The following is an 18,999-nucleotide window of genomic DNA, read 5'->3' as shown; positions in this document are numbered from 1 at the left end:
GAGGCAAACTGACATGTAAGAGTACATCTGACATGTAACTATAATGCTGTCTTCAAAGATTCAATAAAATCATACTTAACCTTGGACTTGATTAAAAAGGAGATAAGTCTAATTGTTTTTGTTTGCTTTTTAAACCTATCAATTCTGAAACACAATTTAACAAAAATAACCATAAAATAGTAATTATATATTGATTATTCAGATTTCTCCTCCTTTTCCAACAAATGATTGTTTTCCTACACTTTAAAAAATATATATGACTTAGCAGATATGATAATGTAGGCGTCATTAATTTATAATATAGATTTATTCTTTCCTTCTTTCTTCGAGAATAAGTTTTAAAAATATTTACTAAGCTGAACTAAAATTCACCTTCATTAGAATTATACATATTAAAGCAAACTTAATTCTCCATGTAGCAATCCTTTATGTTGTACCACTCATACACAAGAGATAATCCCTATAGTTGCAGTACTGGGTAACACTATTGTTGGGGTAAGCAACATTATGCAAAATATAGAATGGAAATAAGAAATAATAAGCTAAAGAAATACCAACATAATAATACTTCCTCATATTTTAATAACTCTCCAAACCACCCCTGAATCTACCAGGTCCATATACCAATTCAAACATTGTTTTTATCTTGTTTTTTTTTAATTCTTATCTCTTCTGATCCTCTTGAAGATCTTATTAATTCCAGCCAAACATAATTACTTTCCCCTTTCTCTCAGCTAATTCACATTCTTAAATAAGTGGAAGTAGTTTCTATATAACAACTGCTTTAGAAATGAACCATTCATAGTTATGATGATGAAAAAGTAGCTTTGCAATCATTGCCTAAATTTAGATTTTCACAGCCTTTATCACATTTCCTATTACTGCCAGTTAAGTACACATTGTCCTGACCCATTCCCCCTCCCCCCCAGTCGAGAAATCACTGAAAGAAGCTATCACCACCTGACAATACAGCACATTCCTAAAAAATACTAACTTTCTTAATTGGCTGGTAGCAATGACTTGAAATTAACAATTAATCAGTTTCATACTAAAGGCTTTTGTTAGGTTCCTAGGGACCTAGTGTCTCCTAGTTGATTAGTTTCAATGTGTATTTCTCATTGTGTACTTGTGGTCTTCTAATCCCAACCTCTCCAATGAATGTAAACACAAACATTAATTCTATTTTTGCTAATTGTCACAGCACTGCAGTAAGCATTCCAAAGGGAAGAGTGGGAAAAAGGGGCTGTAAGATTTTTTTTTCCTTTTTACTCGATTTCCTTATGAGTTGAGTTCTGAAAGCCTTCCTGGCTATATGACCTGACCTCGCCATTTAGGTTTCTATCCTTCTGATGCTGTATAGCAAGGAAAGCTGAAATAAAATCCTAACAACAGTTTGTGGTCATGACCACTTTGTTAATGACTGAGCTGCTGGTTCCAATTGCGGTCACTTATGTGGACATCTGTAGTTAGCTAACAAATATGATCTTTATTCATTCTTTAGATAACCAAATCACCTCAATATATTTCTTTTGTACTGGTCGCTCACTTTTGTTTTCAATTTATGTTAAATACTTTCATTGCTAATTTTATCTTGTTTTGGTTTCACACACACACACACACACACACACTTAAGTAATCTATTTCTATTCATTCAACTTACTCTTCAGCTTCTCTTTTAAACTACCATATTTTTCGAAGTATAAGACGTACCTTTTCCCCTCAAAAAAGAGGCTGAAAATCTGGGTGCATCTTATACATGGAATACAGCATTTTTTGCCTCCTGAAACCACACCCCCTTCACCAAAATGGCCATGCAGAGCCTGTAGAAGGCTTTCCGAGAGCTCCTGGGGGCTGGGGAAGGCAGAAATGAGTGAAAAACGGCCGTTTTTTGCTCAATTTCCCCCCCCCCCAGCCCCCAGGAGTTCTCTATAAGCCTCCTAAAGGCTATGCATGTAATTTTTTTGACAAAACACAGGCCCGTTTTTGTGAAAAAATGGGACGTTTTTTGCTCATTTGGGGGGGGGCACCCCTTAGGAGCACTCTGCAAGCCCCCTAAAGGCTATTCATGTCTTTTTAAAGGAAAAAAATGGCCCCCTTTTTCATGAAAAACGAGCCATTTTTGGGAGGTTTGCAGAGTGCAAAAACCTTTTTTTAAATGTGCCTCTTCAAAATCTTGGTGCGTCTTATACTCCGAAAAATTGTATACCAATTCTCCTTTCCAAATACCCTGTTTCCTCAAAAATAAGACATTCCCGGATAATAAGCCCAATCGGGCTTTTGAACACATGTGCTAAAATAACCCTTCCCCTGAAAATAAGCCCTCCTCTAAAATATTTAACTGCATAAGCAGCTGGTCTCCACCATTTCCTGGAGAGGAAAGGGGGGAACATGTCCCATGTGGCCCACATGCCACTGCCATCCATGCAAAACGGCCTTGTGGAGGCAACTCCCGCAAATCCTAGATACCGCACCCCTTCTCTTAGTGGCGGCAACAAAGAGAGCAGCAGGCCCAGAGATGCTAGGGCTGGCAAGAGTGTGCCAGAAACAGAGACAGAACTTCCAGCCCTCTCTGGATCAGCTAATCCACTGGCCACGGTTAAGGGGCCTCCTGCACCTCAAAAATAGGACCTTCCCAAACATAAGGCCAAGAGCTTATTTGGGGGGAAGGGTGAGAGAAAATAAGACCCTGTCATATTTTCAGGGAAACACGGCAATACAGTGGACAGAAGCATACTCATATTAATTTCATATTCTTTTGATATTATTCCTCATAACAAACCAATAATTTTATTAGCATTTTCATGTCTTAAGATTTTTTCATCTGTTTTACCAAGATACATAAATTCCTAATTGCTCTACTGTTCCACTATGTATTTTTATTGCCTTTTCCCTATCAAATGTAGCTACTTTACTTTTCAATTGTTTTTTTCAGATCAATGCTTTACACAATCTAACCTTTGCTAAAGATCATTCAGGTTTTAATCAATTCACCTTATCTGCCTACAAAAGTACACATACATTCACTTCCTAAAACCAGAATATCTCTAATTAATCACCAAAAATATTTTATGCATTTATAAACAAAGGGACATTACAGATCCTTGGTTCAATGCTAAATTATTTACTAATCATACTATTTACAGTATCTACATGCAAACTGTATATCCATTATATACAGCTCTTATTTCATTTAGCAATCAACCTGCATTTCCATATACATGGACAAAGATCTCAAAATTCAAGTCTATTTACTTTATATGCTTTCCCTGAATTAACAAACACACAATCATCTCTGTCACATTCACATATTTCTCAATGATTCCTGAATGCAAAAATCTGGTTGCATGTACGCTGTCTGGTGTAAATAATGCTGTACTTTGTATGCTTGTTCATTGTCATCTCTGTTTCCCATCTTTCTGTTCAGAATTCTGCCCAGCACTATTCTAGAAACTCTTACTAAGACCCCTATACTTCTGAATTTATTCATTATCTTTTCATTTGTACAAGTGAACAGTACCCGTATTCTTTCAAGTGTCAGGCAGAAGTGAAATCATCACATGCCTGTTAAATATATTGCATATATATTCCTTAAGTACTGCACTAAGCATTTAATATTTATCCAGTAGTATATCCATACTTGCAACCTTAAAACTTTTTAAAGATTTTACAGCACTTTATCTTATCTTTTATGTTTACCTTCGTACATCTCCTCTGCCTCTTTTATTCTTAATCATTCGTTCCCTTCCTTAATTAAATTCTTTGTAATTTCTTGTCTCTATTATATAAACATTATTTTGCATATGTCAGGGTTCCAAGTAACATCCCTAACAGGCTTCCAGGCTTGACAGCATACGTCTTTTTCTCATCCATAGCTTTTTCCATCTATCAAACATACTTTTTCATATTTTTACTAGCATAACTCCATATACTTCTCTGGTACCATATTTCTTTTGCATCAAGCAGTTTGTATAACTTATTTCCTTATGTTCATTTTCCATTCATCTTGTTTGCAGATTACACAAGTTTCTAATACTTTTTATGCAGGATAAATACTTTTTTCTTTCTTCAATAATTTATATTTCCATTTTTGCTTTACTTATTTTCTTTTCTTCTTTGCCCCTTTTTCCACAAAATCCAATTTTGACACACACATACATTCAAAATGATCTTTCTACATTCAGAACTTTTCATCATTCTTGCATTTTTCATTAATTCTCTTAACATGTCATCAAAAATCATGAAATTATTCATGTAGTTTATACTTATACTCATTCCTTTCCCGAGTGTATGTATAAAAGACTAATGATTCAAACAAAAATTCAAAAGAGATGGCCTTTTATAAACAGACACACATCAGTTGTAATTCTCATTCCTTTTGGACCAAACAGCCCAATCACATAACCTGCACTTGTTCTAACTATGCTAAATTAGAATCAATTCCCCCGCCCCCCAAAAAGAATACAGCATATTCTGGACACTTTTGCAAATCATGGAAGAAGCTGAGGTATGGGTAAAAATAAGAGTGAAAAAGGAAAAATAGGAAGTTTAAAGAAAAATAGGAAAATGAATTGCAATTTATAGTGCAGCTAAACAAGTAGTTTAGTTTGGTTGCTCAACAATGAGACACTGATGGAGTGGGCACATCAGCGCCTGAATTTTCAGTGTTGTATGAGAACAGCATATCTTCCTTCCCCTGTCCTTACCATTTTCTATAGAGGGACAATTGAAAGCATACTGTTATATTGTATTACTGTTTGGTTTGTAAGTATTACTGCTTTGGAATGAAGGTTATACATAGAGTGGTAAGGACAGCAGAAAAGATTATTGAAAATTCACTTCCTTCTATCCAGGGCATAGAATATAAGCGATGCTTAACCAGAGTCTGCAGTATTGTCAGGGATGCTACACATCCTCTCCATGACCCTTTTTATTTGTTACCTTCTGGGTGGAGGCTTCAGTTTCTGAAGCAGAACAACTGGATTCTGTAATAGCAACAGCACTCAGACTTCTATACCGCTTCACAGTGCTTTACAGCCCTAAGCGGTTTACAGAATCAGAATATTGCCTCCAACAATCTGGATCCTCATTTTACTGACCTCAGAAGGATGGAAGGCTGAGTCAACCTTGAAACAGTCAGGATTGAGGGAGTCAAACTCCTGGCAATGTGAGCAATGTTAGCCTGCAATACTGCATTCTAACCACTGCGATACCAAGGTTCTTAATAGCTTTGACCCATATAGTATTAAACCTTGTTAACTCTCAAGACTTTTGTTTCCACTATGTATTAAAGATGAACTGTCATTAATGTATGCATGTGTGTATAAATGTTATTTCATCTTATTGATTACTTTTTTCTGAATAATATTTTTGAAAATATTCATTTCTAAAACTTTGTTGAAGGGGAAGGTGAGGTTACAGCATTTGTTTTACGTGAAGATTCTCTTCAGAATCTTAGATTTAGATTCAGAATTTGAATGAGACTAAAAATGTACAACTGTTCAGACACGAACACACCTACAAAGGATAAATGAATTTCTGAAAAAAGAATTTTGTGCTATTTTTAAAATACCAAAAGGATGCTGATTATTAGAAAGTAATGCTGCTATAATAATTTTCCTATTTTTATTTACCCTTAATCAGTGTTAACAGCAATGTTCAAGTTAACTTTTGGGAGATTTCATATTTATCAAATTCTCTCCCCAGTAAAATGAACAATTTACCTATTTCTTTCCAACTAGTTAATTCACAGTAATTGGAAACTTTGTACAGACACCAGTAAAGCAAAATATAGTTCACCAAAACCACATGTGAACTGAAACTGCCAGACTATCTGAATAACACTGTAGAAGTACTTCTTAGACTTGTGTTTGGGCAGAATGAGTATCATAGCAGTATATTTGCTGTATTAGAAGACATGGGACAGAGTGATTGGAAAGCCTAGATAAATTATACAGATTATACTTTCCAAATTCCTGATGTCAGGGCAAAGATTTATGCTTCTCTATAGCTACAAACCTTGAAATGTTGAATTGTGTTTTATATTCTAATTGCTTCAGAAATTCAAAAGAACACAGGGCTCAGCCTTTCTCTGATGGACTTATTTCTTCAGAAATGCTTCCTATTATGATTATCAGTAATACTCAGGCTTTAAGAGTATGGTAATTGGATATAGTACAAAGAGAAAAGAAAAAAATATATTGAAAAAGTAGTCTTGGTTCTTTATGGATTGAGCAAAACTACCCTACTTTCACAAAGGTATCAACTGACTTTCTATCTGTTAATAGAAAAAAACACTACTGCTATGGCCAGCCTAAGCACTTAAACAAGAGATGTAATCTTGGGCTTGCTAGAAGGGGCAGTGCAAGAACACAAGCAGTTATTTCTAGAAAGTGATTAAATAATGACATAAATGATCCAATATTGCTGTCCCTTCCTTCTACCAACCTAGATGATATCATTAATCCTCACTATGGTGCTTGCTATTACAGTAGATATTTTGTAAAAGTGAAAATAAAATGTCTCCTATTACAGGAAAAACAGCCCTATCATTTCCATTCACTACCAAGTGAAACTTAAGGTATGTAAACTCAGACAAAATTGTCAACAGTTTTATATACCTGTTCTCTTTTTAATTTTTCTCGTTTTCGTATAAGCTCTATTAATAACCGTGCTCTTTCAAGATCATGACGAAGTCTTTGCCAGTACTTCAATTTCTCTTTTAAGGCTTGTGTTTCTTCATCATCTTCCCTCTTAAGAATGAAAAAAAAATCATGTATTTGTTAATTTAATTGGAACATTAAGTAGCTATTAACTCTATTGCAAAAACAATTGTTAGTACATTTTGCCTACAGTACAAAATTATTGGCAATGCTTTTTTGTCATGTAAAACACAGCATCTCAATTTTGTATTTACACTTAATTTAATTCATATATTTTACTCCTTGTGTAAAATATAAGCATTCACATAATTTATATTATTCATAATTATAGTGGTATTGGATAATTTTACCCATACATTATTAACTCAAATATGCCAAATAAGTTAATAGTATGTGAAGTAAGGAAATAAAGGTACCTGTTGCGTGTTTCTTTGTGACTGCAAACTGGACTGTAATCTTCTCAATAAAGGAACACCATTTCTGGACAATCGTTTAAGTAGCCAGTAACTGTGGACTCTTTCTACAAATTGCTTCTTTCGCTGAATTGCCACCTGATTCATAATTTTATTTAATCTGAAACAGGACAGAAAGAAGTAGCATTATTTTAAAACAACACTGAACATATTTTTAATTACAAATCTGACAAGATTTTATTATTGTTTCAAAAATATTCTACTATATGAACATCTTCATATGGTTCTCTATCCAAAGAAAAACTTTAGGCAAATATATATATTCGTTTCAAATATTTTCCTACATTGGATACTTGTGTCACAAATTGTTGGTAGAAATCACTTCAAGTTTAAAAGATTTACTGAACGTTAAAGAATACATACATACATATATACACACACACAAATACACATTTAAAAACAGATAGATAGATAGATAGATAGATAGATAGATAGATAGATAGATAGATAGATAGATAGATAGATGATAGATAGATAGATAGATATAGATATATACAAACATTTTTGGCATGGTGAAACGGTTACGATTATTAGAATACTATTATTAGTTACAGAAAAGCTACAAAATCTATCACATTATTTAATTCTTTTGTACTTTGACGTATTTACTCAATCTCCAGAGTAAGATTACAAAACAAACTCTTAACTAACACACACACACACACAAATATTATATTTATAGATATATCTTCAATAAATAAATGACACAATTCATCACAAATTGTGTTAACTGAATTTTTACCACTTTTTAAAATTACTATTATATAATGCAGATCTGCATAAAAGTTCACAATATTTAAATCAATTAAATTTATTTATTTTGGGAAGTTTTAATAGACCACTGGTTCACACATATTTGTCAGTCACTTTTATTATTTATTCATTAGATTTGTATGGTGCCTATAGCAACCATCAAATCACTTTAATTCATGAAACCTTCATAGCATCTTCTTGATCTCCAAGAGCTTAATTTTCAACTGATAGATGAATTATGCAACTGTCTGTCTATCTGCTTGATATATCCTCTAGTTCTATTATTATTCCAATCTTATTTGCTTCATCTAAGTATTAAGATGTGCACTCTATTTCCTGCAGTCATTTCTCAATATAAACAGAATTAGATAATAAAGTATTCTATTTGAAAAAAAATAAGGTACAATTAAAGTACTACTGGGAGCAGAGATAATTATAGATGAGTACTAGAAACTGATATTAAAACAAACTTATAAGAAATAGGCTTTATACACTTATGTAAACAAATGAAAACAAAATCTAGCCATCCATCCATCTCCCCACTTCAGATTATGGTTCCCCAAATAATAATTCATGCTACTGAATTATTCATTTTCCATCAATTTAATATGATATTGACAATTCCAGTCTAGAGGAAATTTGGTTACCAGAATAAAGTGTATTTGCTCCCCCAATCTCTTATTATAATGACTTGTGAAACCCTATATCCATTGTTAGTTTCACTGGGTTTAATAATTTAACACTGTCTACAAATACATATTAAGTCCTGAGCAGTATTTATTTTATAATCTAGGAAGGACATGGTTTTTAAAAAGTAGATTACAAACTATCTTTGTTTTTGAGAAACAGCACAATTATTATATTTTAGCATAAAAGTCTTCTTTATTAGTCCAGGAACATTCAGAATGGAAATTTTCAACAGGACAACATTCTAAATAACATTTAAAGTAACAAGCCTTGCTCCTGATGAAGTGTATTCCAATTGAAAGGATTTTATAAATTTGTAACATTCAAGTACAAGATTGTTTTGTTTTAACACACTTGAATGCAGAGAAGCCTAACATATTCGTATTTGTTAATGCTAGCAGCGCATTATCATTTAATAGTTCCATAAATATTTTAAAATATTCTTAAATTCTTAATATTAAATTATCCAGAACACATATATACAAAAAATCTTTTAAAGTTACTGTTATGTTAAATATAATCTGAAAATTGTTAGAACTCAAGTAAGGAATATCATAATATAGTTCTACATAGCTTATTCCTGACTTCAAAGTGTCGTCTGCCAGAAAGGGAACAACAAACTATAGATATCTGTTCAAGTATCAAGCTAAATAAATTACAGAAATAATTTCTTTGTTTTGCTTAAATATAAGTCATGGACAAGGAACAACGTACATTAGCTAAGGTTGTCTGTTTCATAGCTTACAAGCTTATACTTGAAGTTCACTGAAGTTCTAGAAACATTTTGGAAATCTGAAGAGTTAAATATTTGGTATATTTAAGATATTGACTCAGTCTTTCATCCTTCCAAAGTGGGTAAAAATGGGGACTCAGATTGTTGGGGGCAATATGTTGACTCTGTAAACCACTTAGAGAGAGTTGTAAAAGCATTATGAAGCAGTATATAAGTCCAAGTGCTATTGCTATTCCTATAAGACACAACAAGAACAAACAATATTTTGTTTTCCAAATAACCAGATTATACAATGCCATGATGTAGGATTATGGAAGCTGTATTGCAAAATATGTAAAGGACAAAATTTTGTTTCTTCTTAGCAAGCACACAAAATGCAATACAACTCTGTTCTTTTTTCTCCATAGGATATGTCTCCAACTTGAGTAATAACCTTATAAACCGATATCCTTTCTGCAATCATTTTAAGACTGAAAGAACTCTTGTCCAAAAATGTGTTTTTGAAAGCAGCATCAATTATTGATCAATAAAGTCAGTTATGCACAAGAAAACATGTAATGCTTCACCATATAGTTTATTAAACAAAATTGAATAATTTCAAATAACTGGAATAGGCAGCTGAACAGGGACATAATCAAAGTATGCATAATTTCTTTCATGGAATACTGAATATGGACAAGGAAAAATCAAAACATTAGGATTAGGATCAGTTTACTAAGCTGACTGAAAGGAAATTTAATAGAAATAAAAAGAAAATACTTCCTCTCACGCCATATAATTAACTTGTGAAATTCATTACTATCAGGTGTGATTACAGTCACTCATCTGGTATTAAAACAAGAGAGGATAAGGGCATGAAGAACAGGTCTATCAAGGCTTTTAAGTCTTGAAAAGTCAGTGTTACTTCGAGATTGGAAATAACATGTCTTCAGATACCAGATGAAAAGAAACAACAACAGGATGGGGTTATGTTCCTACCTCTGGCTTGCATAGCTTCAGATTCAAAGGCAAAAAGATGCTCTGGAGCATGACTGAGCACTCACACCACAACTCCTTAAGAGCTGGATTGTTTCCCAGGATCATGTAGCTATTCTTTGCAGCTGCGGCATTATCCAAAGAAAAATCTTTATTTTAATGAGTTACAGAAAGGTGCTACATATGCAAATCCACATACTCCAGGGCAACTTTCTGCCTTTGAAACATAAACACTGCATACCCCTAATGCATATCTAGCACTAATTCTCAATCAGTCACCAGGCTTACCTATTCCAAATCAACACAAGGAAAACAAATGAAAACCATTTGTGACCGCAATTTATTGCTAAAGTAAAATCTAAGAGAATGACCATTTCTAATTTCCTTTCATTGTTAATGATCTGGAGCCTTTAGTGCATCTTGTCCTGAAAAAGCCTATTAAGAATTAATTTTTGCTTCTCATTAATACGTTGGTAACACTAACAACTGCAAATAATTTTTACAAATACTCTCTTACCTCTGGGGAGGGACACATGGAGCAGATACTGCAGGCATAACTGCACATGTTTCAGTTAGTGTTTTCTTTGACTTTTTAGCTTTTTTTCTGAGCCTTGATGTAGACCTGGTTTTGGCCATGCCCTCCTTTCGGTAAAGGCCATTTTTCATTTCAGCTTCTCCATAAATATTCAGAGGCCTCCGAACAGATCCTGGTGGTGTATGTATATCACAATATGCAGTTTTTTTCACTGAGAATGTTGTGCCACCACCAGTTAATTCTTTCACGGGTTCCATTTTCATATACAAACCAGCTTTTTGAGCGCATGTAACATGGAATGCTGTGTAACAGTTTGCTTTGTGGCACTGAATACAGGCACCAACACCTTTCTGTTTACAGAGGTAGCATGTTAACTTCCATCGGGCAGGGGGAATGTTTTTGACTCCATCTATTGGCTCAATAAAAACGGTATTGGCAAATCCAACCTCTGGAATCCAAAGAGCACACACAACATGTCCCCACCGATCATCATCAGTCTTTTTAAAGGCACCTCCTTTGTTTGGACACAGTACACAGTCTACAGGCCTTGAACGGGATTGCAGACATTGCCTGCAAAGCCACTGGCCCTCAGGTATATATGGCACCCCGTAACACTCCTGATGCACAGCTAAATTACACACGTCACAAAAAAGAATCACATTGCTGTTCTGACATTCTCCATCCATGCAAATACAACAAACTGCATCTTCATCAATTAAAGACTGATGTTCACCCTGTTTTTGAGTCTCGCAGTAAGACTCTTTTTCAAAACGGTCCATAAGAAATTCAAACATATTTTGTGATACAACCGAGACTCCATCACTTTTTCGCTTTTCGTTGATTATTTCTAACCAGGCATAATCTTCTTCATCCATATCATATTCCACTTCATTATCTAGTTCTTCTGAGGATTTTTCAATAAATTTATAATAAGTTGGAGGTCTACGAGGTGCAGACGGTGGGCTATATTCAACAACATGCACTTTTGGTTCTGGAAGTGTACTTGCAGTGGGTGGAATGCCATGTGTGTTTGGAAGAGTTTCACTTTTCTTTTTCACTTTATTGTTTCTGTGCCTCTTTGCTCTCAGAGAGACCAGCGGCCTCTCACTATTTTCTTTATTGCTGTTGCATTCACTTAATTCTTGGGCTGTAAGATCATCTTCCAATATAATCTCTAAGGGTTCAAAGATACTGATTCGGTGTAAGCGACCTTCAATTTCTATTTCTACCATCCTTTGCGCTTGGGCATAGGTTAAGGTTTCTCTCGTAGGGGACCGTTTAATACTGCATGGAGAAGAAGAGTGCCGTGCTGAAGATACTCGATGACATCTTCCTTTCCTCCTCATTTGGTAATGATTACCTACAATTTAAAAGAGTGATTGTTAAAACAGTAAGCTTGAACTATACTATAAAAACAGGATAGTTTACTTTTTTTCTGAAGGGTAAGGCTAGTAACTGCTTTTATAAAAATATGCACTAGAAAACAAAACACATAACTTAAAATGAAGAATTCCACATCTGTTTTATACTTACAGTAATCAATATTAGTATCTACCTTTATCCTACATTAGAAATATATTCCTATATTATAGGAACAACTTTGAGACAAAATGAATAGAAAGGAGTGCTTTAACTGAAAAAAAAAAAGTGATCTAAAGATACAAGTCCACCCATATTATAATTCTGAAATTCTTACTTTTAAAAGCTCATTTACAGTATTCAAGAACACTGAACACCTATAAAGATTCTGTACCCATTCAGCAAAGAATCATTTACAAATAAGCAAAAACATAAACTGTTAGAAGGAAAATATATTCAATAATTTTCAATTATCTTCTGTTCCAAATGCATTACTAATACACTCTACAAAATACATTTAAACCTTTATTCAATCATTTGGTTATCATAAATGTAAGAGCTGTCAATAAGTTAATCTTTTCACTGGACCAGAATTTCTGAATCTTGGCAACTTGAAGATGTGTCTTCAACTTGAACTCTCAGAATTTCACACACATCTTTAAGTTGTAAAAGTTGAGAAACACTGCAGTGGTGTTTTTCAGGAAGAGACTGGGCAGTCATCTACTGGGGATGAATCCTGAAGTGTTCAAGGGTTGGACTTCTAAATTACATCTAATTCTCTAAGGTTTTTACTTCTTCCTGTAAGAATTTATATCAGGGTGCGTATGCAAACTACGTCTTAAGTCATAATACCAGTTTTTCTGAATGACATTAACTTATGCTCATAATTTACTTAGATTAGGATCTAAATTTCTTTCTACTTTTGAAACTCATTACAAAGATTTACTAAAAAATATACAATCCTAAAACACAGTTAACCATATAACTTTTTAAAATTAGTTTTTGAAAGCATTCCCATCACAGGTAATGCATAATACCAATTACTGTAGAATAGCTAAGCAATCAAGAATTGATAAAACTACTATAGACTAAAAATGTCTTTTTAAACAGTATATACTTTAAGTGAAATTATGTTAAAATAGTTGATAAGAAATATTAGCATGTGCAGAGTTTCATAGAATTAACATTTATTCCATGGGCTATTTAAAATATATTTCCATTTGTACAACAATGTATTTGCAAATCTTGCATCAAAATAAATATTTACAAAGCTGTTAGGATTTACTTAAAAGTTATTTTTAAAATATCATCTTATAGCCAAGTTTAGTTTCTATCCAAAAACTGTAATCTTCTTTTACTGTAACTATATACAACTTTAAAAGTATGTTACAAGCAGCAATTTAGAATGTAACTTCATGCTTGTAAAATAGAATATAAGAAGGTTTCACTCTCAAATACAAAGCACACTACTGTTCATCCAAACATTTCTTTCTTAACAATCTTTTACAGTAGGCCATTATTATAATTTTACAGCCAGTAAGACAGATATCCCAGATCTAAGCATGCAGACATACCCTGAGCAGATAGTCCTCAACTTACAACTATTTAAATTTACAATGGCAGTGAAAAAAATGTCATGACTATTTTTCACACTACAGTATCTCCATGTGACCAAAATTCAGATGCTTGGCAACTGGTTCATATTTATGGCAGTTGCAGTATCCAACTGGGTTATGTCATCACCTTTTACAACCTTCTGACAAGCAAAGTCAATGGGGAAGCCAGATTGACAACATCAGTGTTACTAACTTAACAACTGCACCGATTCATTTAACAACTCTAGCAAGAAAGGTCATAAAATGGAGTAAAACCCACTTAACAAATGTCTCAGTTAGCAACAGAAATGTTGGGCTCAATTGTAGCTGTGAGTCAAGGTCTACCTGCATATAACATAAAATATCTATATCAAATTCAGAGAATGCTGAAATCAGACATTCTGTCATAATTATTTCAGACAACAAACAGATATGGTTGAATTCCTCAACATAATAATCAAGCTGCAGCAATAAAAGTCAACACTTCTTGCAAATGAAGTTAGTATTTATTTATAACCCACTTTTATTACTTTTTACAAATAACCCAAGGCAGTGAAAATATCCAAAACACTTTCCTCTTTCTCTTTTCCCTGTGGAATGAGTTGGGCTGACAGTGACTGGCCCAAGGTCCCACAGCTGGCTTTCATGGCCAAGGCGGAATGTGAATTCTGACTTCTTTCTGCTTTCTAGCCTGCTTCCTTAACCACTAGACCAAAATGACTATCACATGAAATATTCTCGAAAACACTAATAAACAAATTTTACTATTTGCTGAAATTATGATATCATCTATTTAATACAAAAAGTTTAACAAGAACACTTTTTTTCCTACTTCACTTAAAAGGTACATTCAGATGAATAATAATTTATTAAATTTCTATGCCAACCTACTCCCAACCACTCTGGGCAGAGGAGAACCCCTCCTATAATGCTATAGAGCACTGCACACCACGACAACTAGACACAAGAACAGTTTTTTACCGAACACCATCACTCTGCTAAACAAATAATTCCCTCACCACTGTCAAACTATTCACTAAGGCTCCACTACTATTACTATTAGTCTTCTCATCGATCCTATCACCCATCTCCTCCCACTTATGACTGCAGGACTGTAACTTTGTTGCCTATATCCTTACAATTGATATTGATTGTTTCCTGATTGCTTATTTGTACCCTACGACTATCATTAAGTGTTGTACCTTATGATTCTTGATGAATGTATCTTGTCTTTTTATGTACACTGAAAGCATATGCACCAAAGACAAATTCCTTGTGTGTCCAATCACACTTGGCCAATAAAGAATTCAATCAATTCCTATTCCATTCTATTCATGCTACTCTTAGTAACTCCAGCACCCTAATTCTCTTACACCTTTATGCTCAAATTTATGACCCATGTGGTCGTCAGAATCCAAGGGAAGGGCAAACTGCATTCCACCCAAAAAGTGAAAGTGATCTTCACAGAAATTAATCCTCCCCCCTCCTGACGTCATCAAACCTAACCCTTTCGGGGAAGACAATTGATCCGAAAGCCTGAAACGAGGTTCACAGAGCAATTTCTCCCCCGTTTCCCAGCCACTGAATCCCTTGTATGGGGAAGAAGAAGAAAAAGAAGAACATGAAGAGGCCATGAAGCTTCCTCTCTCAGAATGGTTCGCCCCACACGAGTCATCCCCCCCAGCCCCAAACATTGGTTTCTACCCGCCCCCGTCCGCGCCCATCGTGACATAAACACAAACGCTGAATGGCTCCGGAGCACGCCTCCTTTTCCCCTCCCACACCCCGCCTCCGCGCCGATGGTTCCTGCCCAGACCCCACTGGCTCCCCTCCCCCACGTCGTCGACGTCCCCCCCCTCGCACTCCCAGAATGGTTCCTTCCGCACCAGGCCCAGCAACTCTTTCTCCAGCCTCCTTCCACAGCGCGAACGGCCCCCCGGCGCGCCCTTCCCTTCTTTCGCCTCTTTCCCTCACCCCTGCCGGGACAATACTCGGGCCGCAAACATGGCGCCCGCCCAATGCCATCCTGCCTCCGCAGCTCTCGGCCCGGCGGAGTCCGACTCGAGAGGCCGCGCCAGAGTCGCTTTCCCCCCCCCCTCCTCCTCCCCGCCCGAGCTCTCCAGCGCTCACCTGAGGGAGCCGCAAGGACGCGGCTGACAGGCCCTCCTTTTTTACTCGAGACACCGAGCTGGGTCTGGACTAATGGCGGAGGCGCTCCTCCGGCTGTTCGCGCCCGGCGGAACGGGTACCGAGGCGGCAGCGGTAACCCGCGCCGTCGCGGCCGCCCCGCAGGCTCCCGGTTGCGGCGGCGGCGGCGGAGAGGGTGGTGGTGGTTGCTGGATCCGGCTGCAGCGACGCATTCGGGGCGGGAGGAGGCGGAGCGCGTCGTCAAGGGCCGCAGTCCGGCTGCGGGTTGGGTGCGGAGGCGCCCGTGGCCGAGAATCTTCCCCTCCTCCTCCTCCCCCCCTCGGCACAAACAATGCGGCGGCTTCACCACAGCGCTCGCGCCGGCGGGGGAGGGGAGGGAGGGCGAGAGCGAGCGAGCGCGCTGTGGGGGGGGTGCGTTAGGAGGAGGAGCAGGACGTGAGGACGCCAGGCACCTCCCAGCCCCGCGGACGACGCCGACGCAAACGACAAGACGAGACGCCGCGCGCGTTTTGTGGGCGGAGCCAACGGGTCGCTCTCTCTCTCTCTCTCTCTCTCTCTCTCTCTCTTTCCCTCCCCCGCGACGTTCGTCACCCCTCCATCATCCAATCATCGTGGGGAAAGGTTTAAGGTTTCCCCTCCCCTTTACCCCAAGCCTCTCTCAGCGGATGTAAACTACGCTCGGGGAGTGGGAGTTCGCGCGCGGAGGGCTTCGTTGTCGTCTGTTTGGTGGTGGTGGTGTTTTTCTTTTCTTTTTTGCCGGTTGGGTATCAAAACATGCTGGGTTGAAAAGCGAAACGGCAGTTTGGAAAGCGGGCGTTGTTGGTGTGGTGTGGATAACTGCCATTTTGGTTCGCTCCCAATTAAAGGACGACGGTTTGGGATTAACTCTGGTTTACTGGCAGAGACGCGGAATTCCTGAGTACCGTAATTCGTGAGGAGTCCCTTGCGGGGTAATGTCCCTGCAGGAATTCGGGATCTTATGTTAATAGAATTCGTCTGCTCCTGCTAGTACAGGCAGTCCTCGACTTAGGACCCCAGTTTATGTTGTTAAGTGAGACATCTGTTAAGTGGATTTTATGAGTTACAGTGGCACTATGGTTAGACTGCAGTACTGCAGGTTACTTCTGCTGACTGCCGGCTGCCTTCCATTTGGCAGTTCAAATTTCACCAGGCTCAAGATTGACTCAGCCTTCCATCCTTCCTAGATGGGTAAAATGAGGACCAGAGTTGGGGCCAATATGCTGACTCTATAAACTGCTTAGAGAGGGCTGTAAAGCCATAAGTCTAAGTGCTATTGCCCCATTTTACAATTTTTCTTGCCACTGTTAAGTCAATCACTGCAGTTGGTAAGTTGGTAACAAAGTTAAGTCAATCTTGCTTCCCCGTTGATTTTGCTTGTCAACAAGTTGCAAAAAGTGATCACATGACCTTGGGACACAGCAAAAGTCTTTTAGTATGAACCAGGTGCCAAGCTTCTTAATTTTGATCACACGATCATGGGGCTGCTACAAAGGTGGTGTGAAGAAGAGCAGTCACTAAATGAACTGTTGTAAGTCAAGGACTACCTGTATTGGGTGGCTGCTAGTCACTGTCTTCAATTAATCTACCCTGTAAAGTTGAGGGGGTATAGAGAGTAAAGGAAATGATCTTGACGTGGAAGAATATTTGCAAATAAATAGGATTGTTAACGAAAGATATTGATACCGATATGGAAAAGCTGTTATAAGTGTAAATTTGTGTTTTGTCTTTTAAATGTTGGAAAATTCAATAAATACTTTTTTAAAAAGAATATTTACGAATATAGGTAACATTGTTTTTGGGAAGAAAGAATTTAGCAGTGCTGCTCAGGCAAACACTACTTCTGTGTCTAACTTTAAACCAGCAGAACGAAGCCACCTTTCTGGCTTTGTTTTGAGGCAAAAATAAGTCATTATCGGTACATGTGTCTGAAGCTGGCATAGTGGATGGGCTGGGCTCTGCGGTTCTCCATAGTCAAACATGTTATCTGCTAAAAGCCTCCACTTGAGCATATTGGTTTTCACTTAGGCACTTCAACTGTCACCTTATCCAAGGTTCTCTAAGTCAAGGATCACCAACCTTTTGGATCTCAGGGACCACTAAATTCATAATATTAAATCCCACGGACCACTAATATGATTTTTTAAAAAAGATAAATAGTATTTAATGCAATATAAAAATGCAAATAATTTTTCTTTGGACCACCAAAATTTTCTCACGGACCACCAGTTGGTAACCGCTGTTCTAAGTGATATTTGGGAGGTTGGATCCTTCAGCTTCTATCTTTCTTTAATGTTACTCCTTGTTTGACAGTCTTCATCCATCTTTTAATCCGATTTTCTTCTGTGCATCCTCAATGATTTTTCTTGCCATAAAGCTGTTCTTAGATTTGAGTTGGCTCATTTAGGGCATATGTCCATTCAGAGGATGTCGTGGGTTATTCTCTTGCTTAATTCATTTGGCATCTGCTACAACCTCTTTCCTGATCTTAGGTGGGACAATGCCAGCAAAAGGATATATTTCTCAATTGGTATAGGTTTGAGACTATACTGTCACCAACCATACTGTTTCTTTGATGGTACTATCAGCTTGTTTCACGTGGGCAGATTTGCCCTACTGTTGCAGAGACGCTCACTGTCAAAGCTGATATGTGCAGTGTAGATGGTTTGAGTTCTCCATGTGCAATTTATCAATTTCCTGATGATATTGTTCCTTAATGTTCAGGCAATGTGTTCAGACAATGCTGTTTAGAGGAGAGTGTCCTGTCAAGTGTCACGCTGAAATATTTAGGTGCTGTAGTCTGTTCTCTTGCCACATAACATCCAACTCTTCCTTTGCATATCAATTTCGGAGGTGGAAAGCACATATTTAGATCTTGTTTGGGTTGGGCTTTAAATGATTGATGGTGTAATATTGTTCTAATGCTTCAACAAGAATTAAGATTATGAGGATATGAAAACTACCATACGTTTCCCTGCTACCTCATCAAAGTTGATCCTCGTAGAGCCACTGCTGTACCATCCACACAGATGATTAGACATGTATTGTCAGAGACTGGATGATC

At 37.0% G+C, this 18,999-nt stretch overlaps 1 protein-coding gene across 5 annotated transcripts in view; it reads right to left on the bottom strand.

Annotated features, from left to right (window-relative positions):
- Nucleotides 1-16,032, bottom strand: part of BRD1 (bromodomain containing 1) — a 49,135-nt gene extending 33,103 nt beyond the window's left edge. For all 5 annotated transcript variants that reach the window (XM_081958623.1, XM_081958624.1, XM_081958625.1 and 2 more), the window contains exons 1-4: nucleotides 15,900-16,032; nucleotides 10,798-12,175; nucleotides 7,076-7,232; nucleotides 6,618-6,749 (exon numbers count right to left, since the gene is read on the bottom strand). In XM_081958623.1, the coding sequence (XP_081814749.1) occupies nucleotides 6,618-6,749; nucleotides 7,076-7,232; nucleotides 10,798-12,161 (1,653 nt within the window). In that variant the 5' untranslated portion in view covers nucleotides 12,162-12,175; nucleotides 15,900-16,032. The remainder of the gene's footprint in view (nucleotides 1-6,617; nucleotides 6,750-7,075; nucleotides 7,233-10,797; nucleotides 12,176-15,899) is intronic.
- Nucleotides 16,033-18,999: the final 2,967 nt, after the last annotated feature.

Source organism: Natrix helvetica (genome assembly GCF_964273705.1).
Source record: "Natrix helvetica genome assembly, chromosome: 6".
NCBI lineage: Eukaryota > Metazoa > Chordata > Lepidosauria > Squamata > Natricidae > Natrix > Natrix helvetica.
Note: the sequence above shows the minus strand (reverse complement) of the source record. Positions and strands in the feature narration are given on the sequence as shown.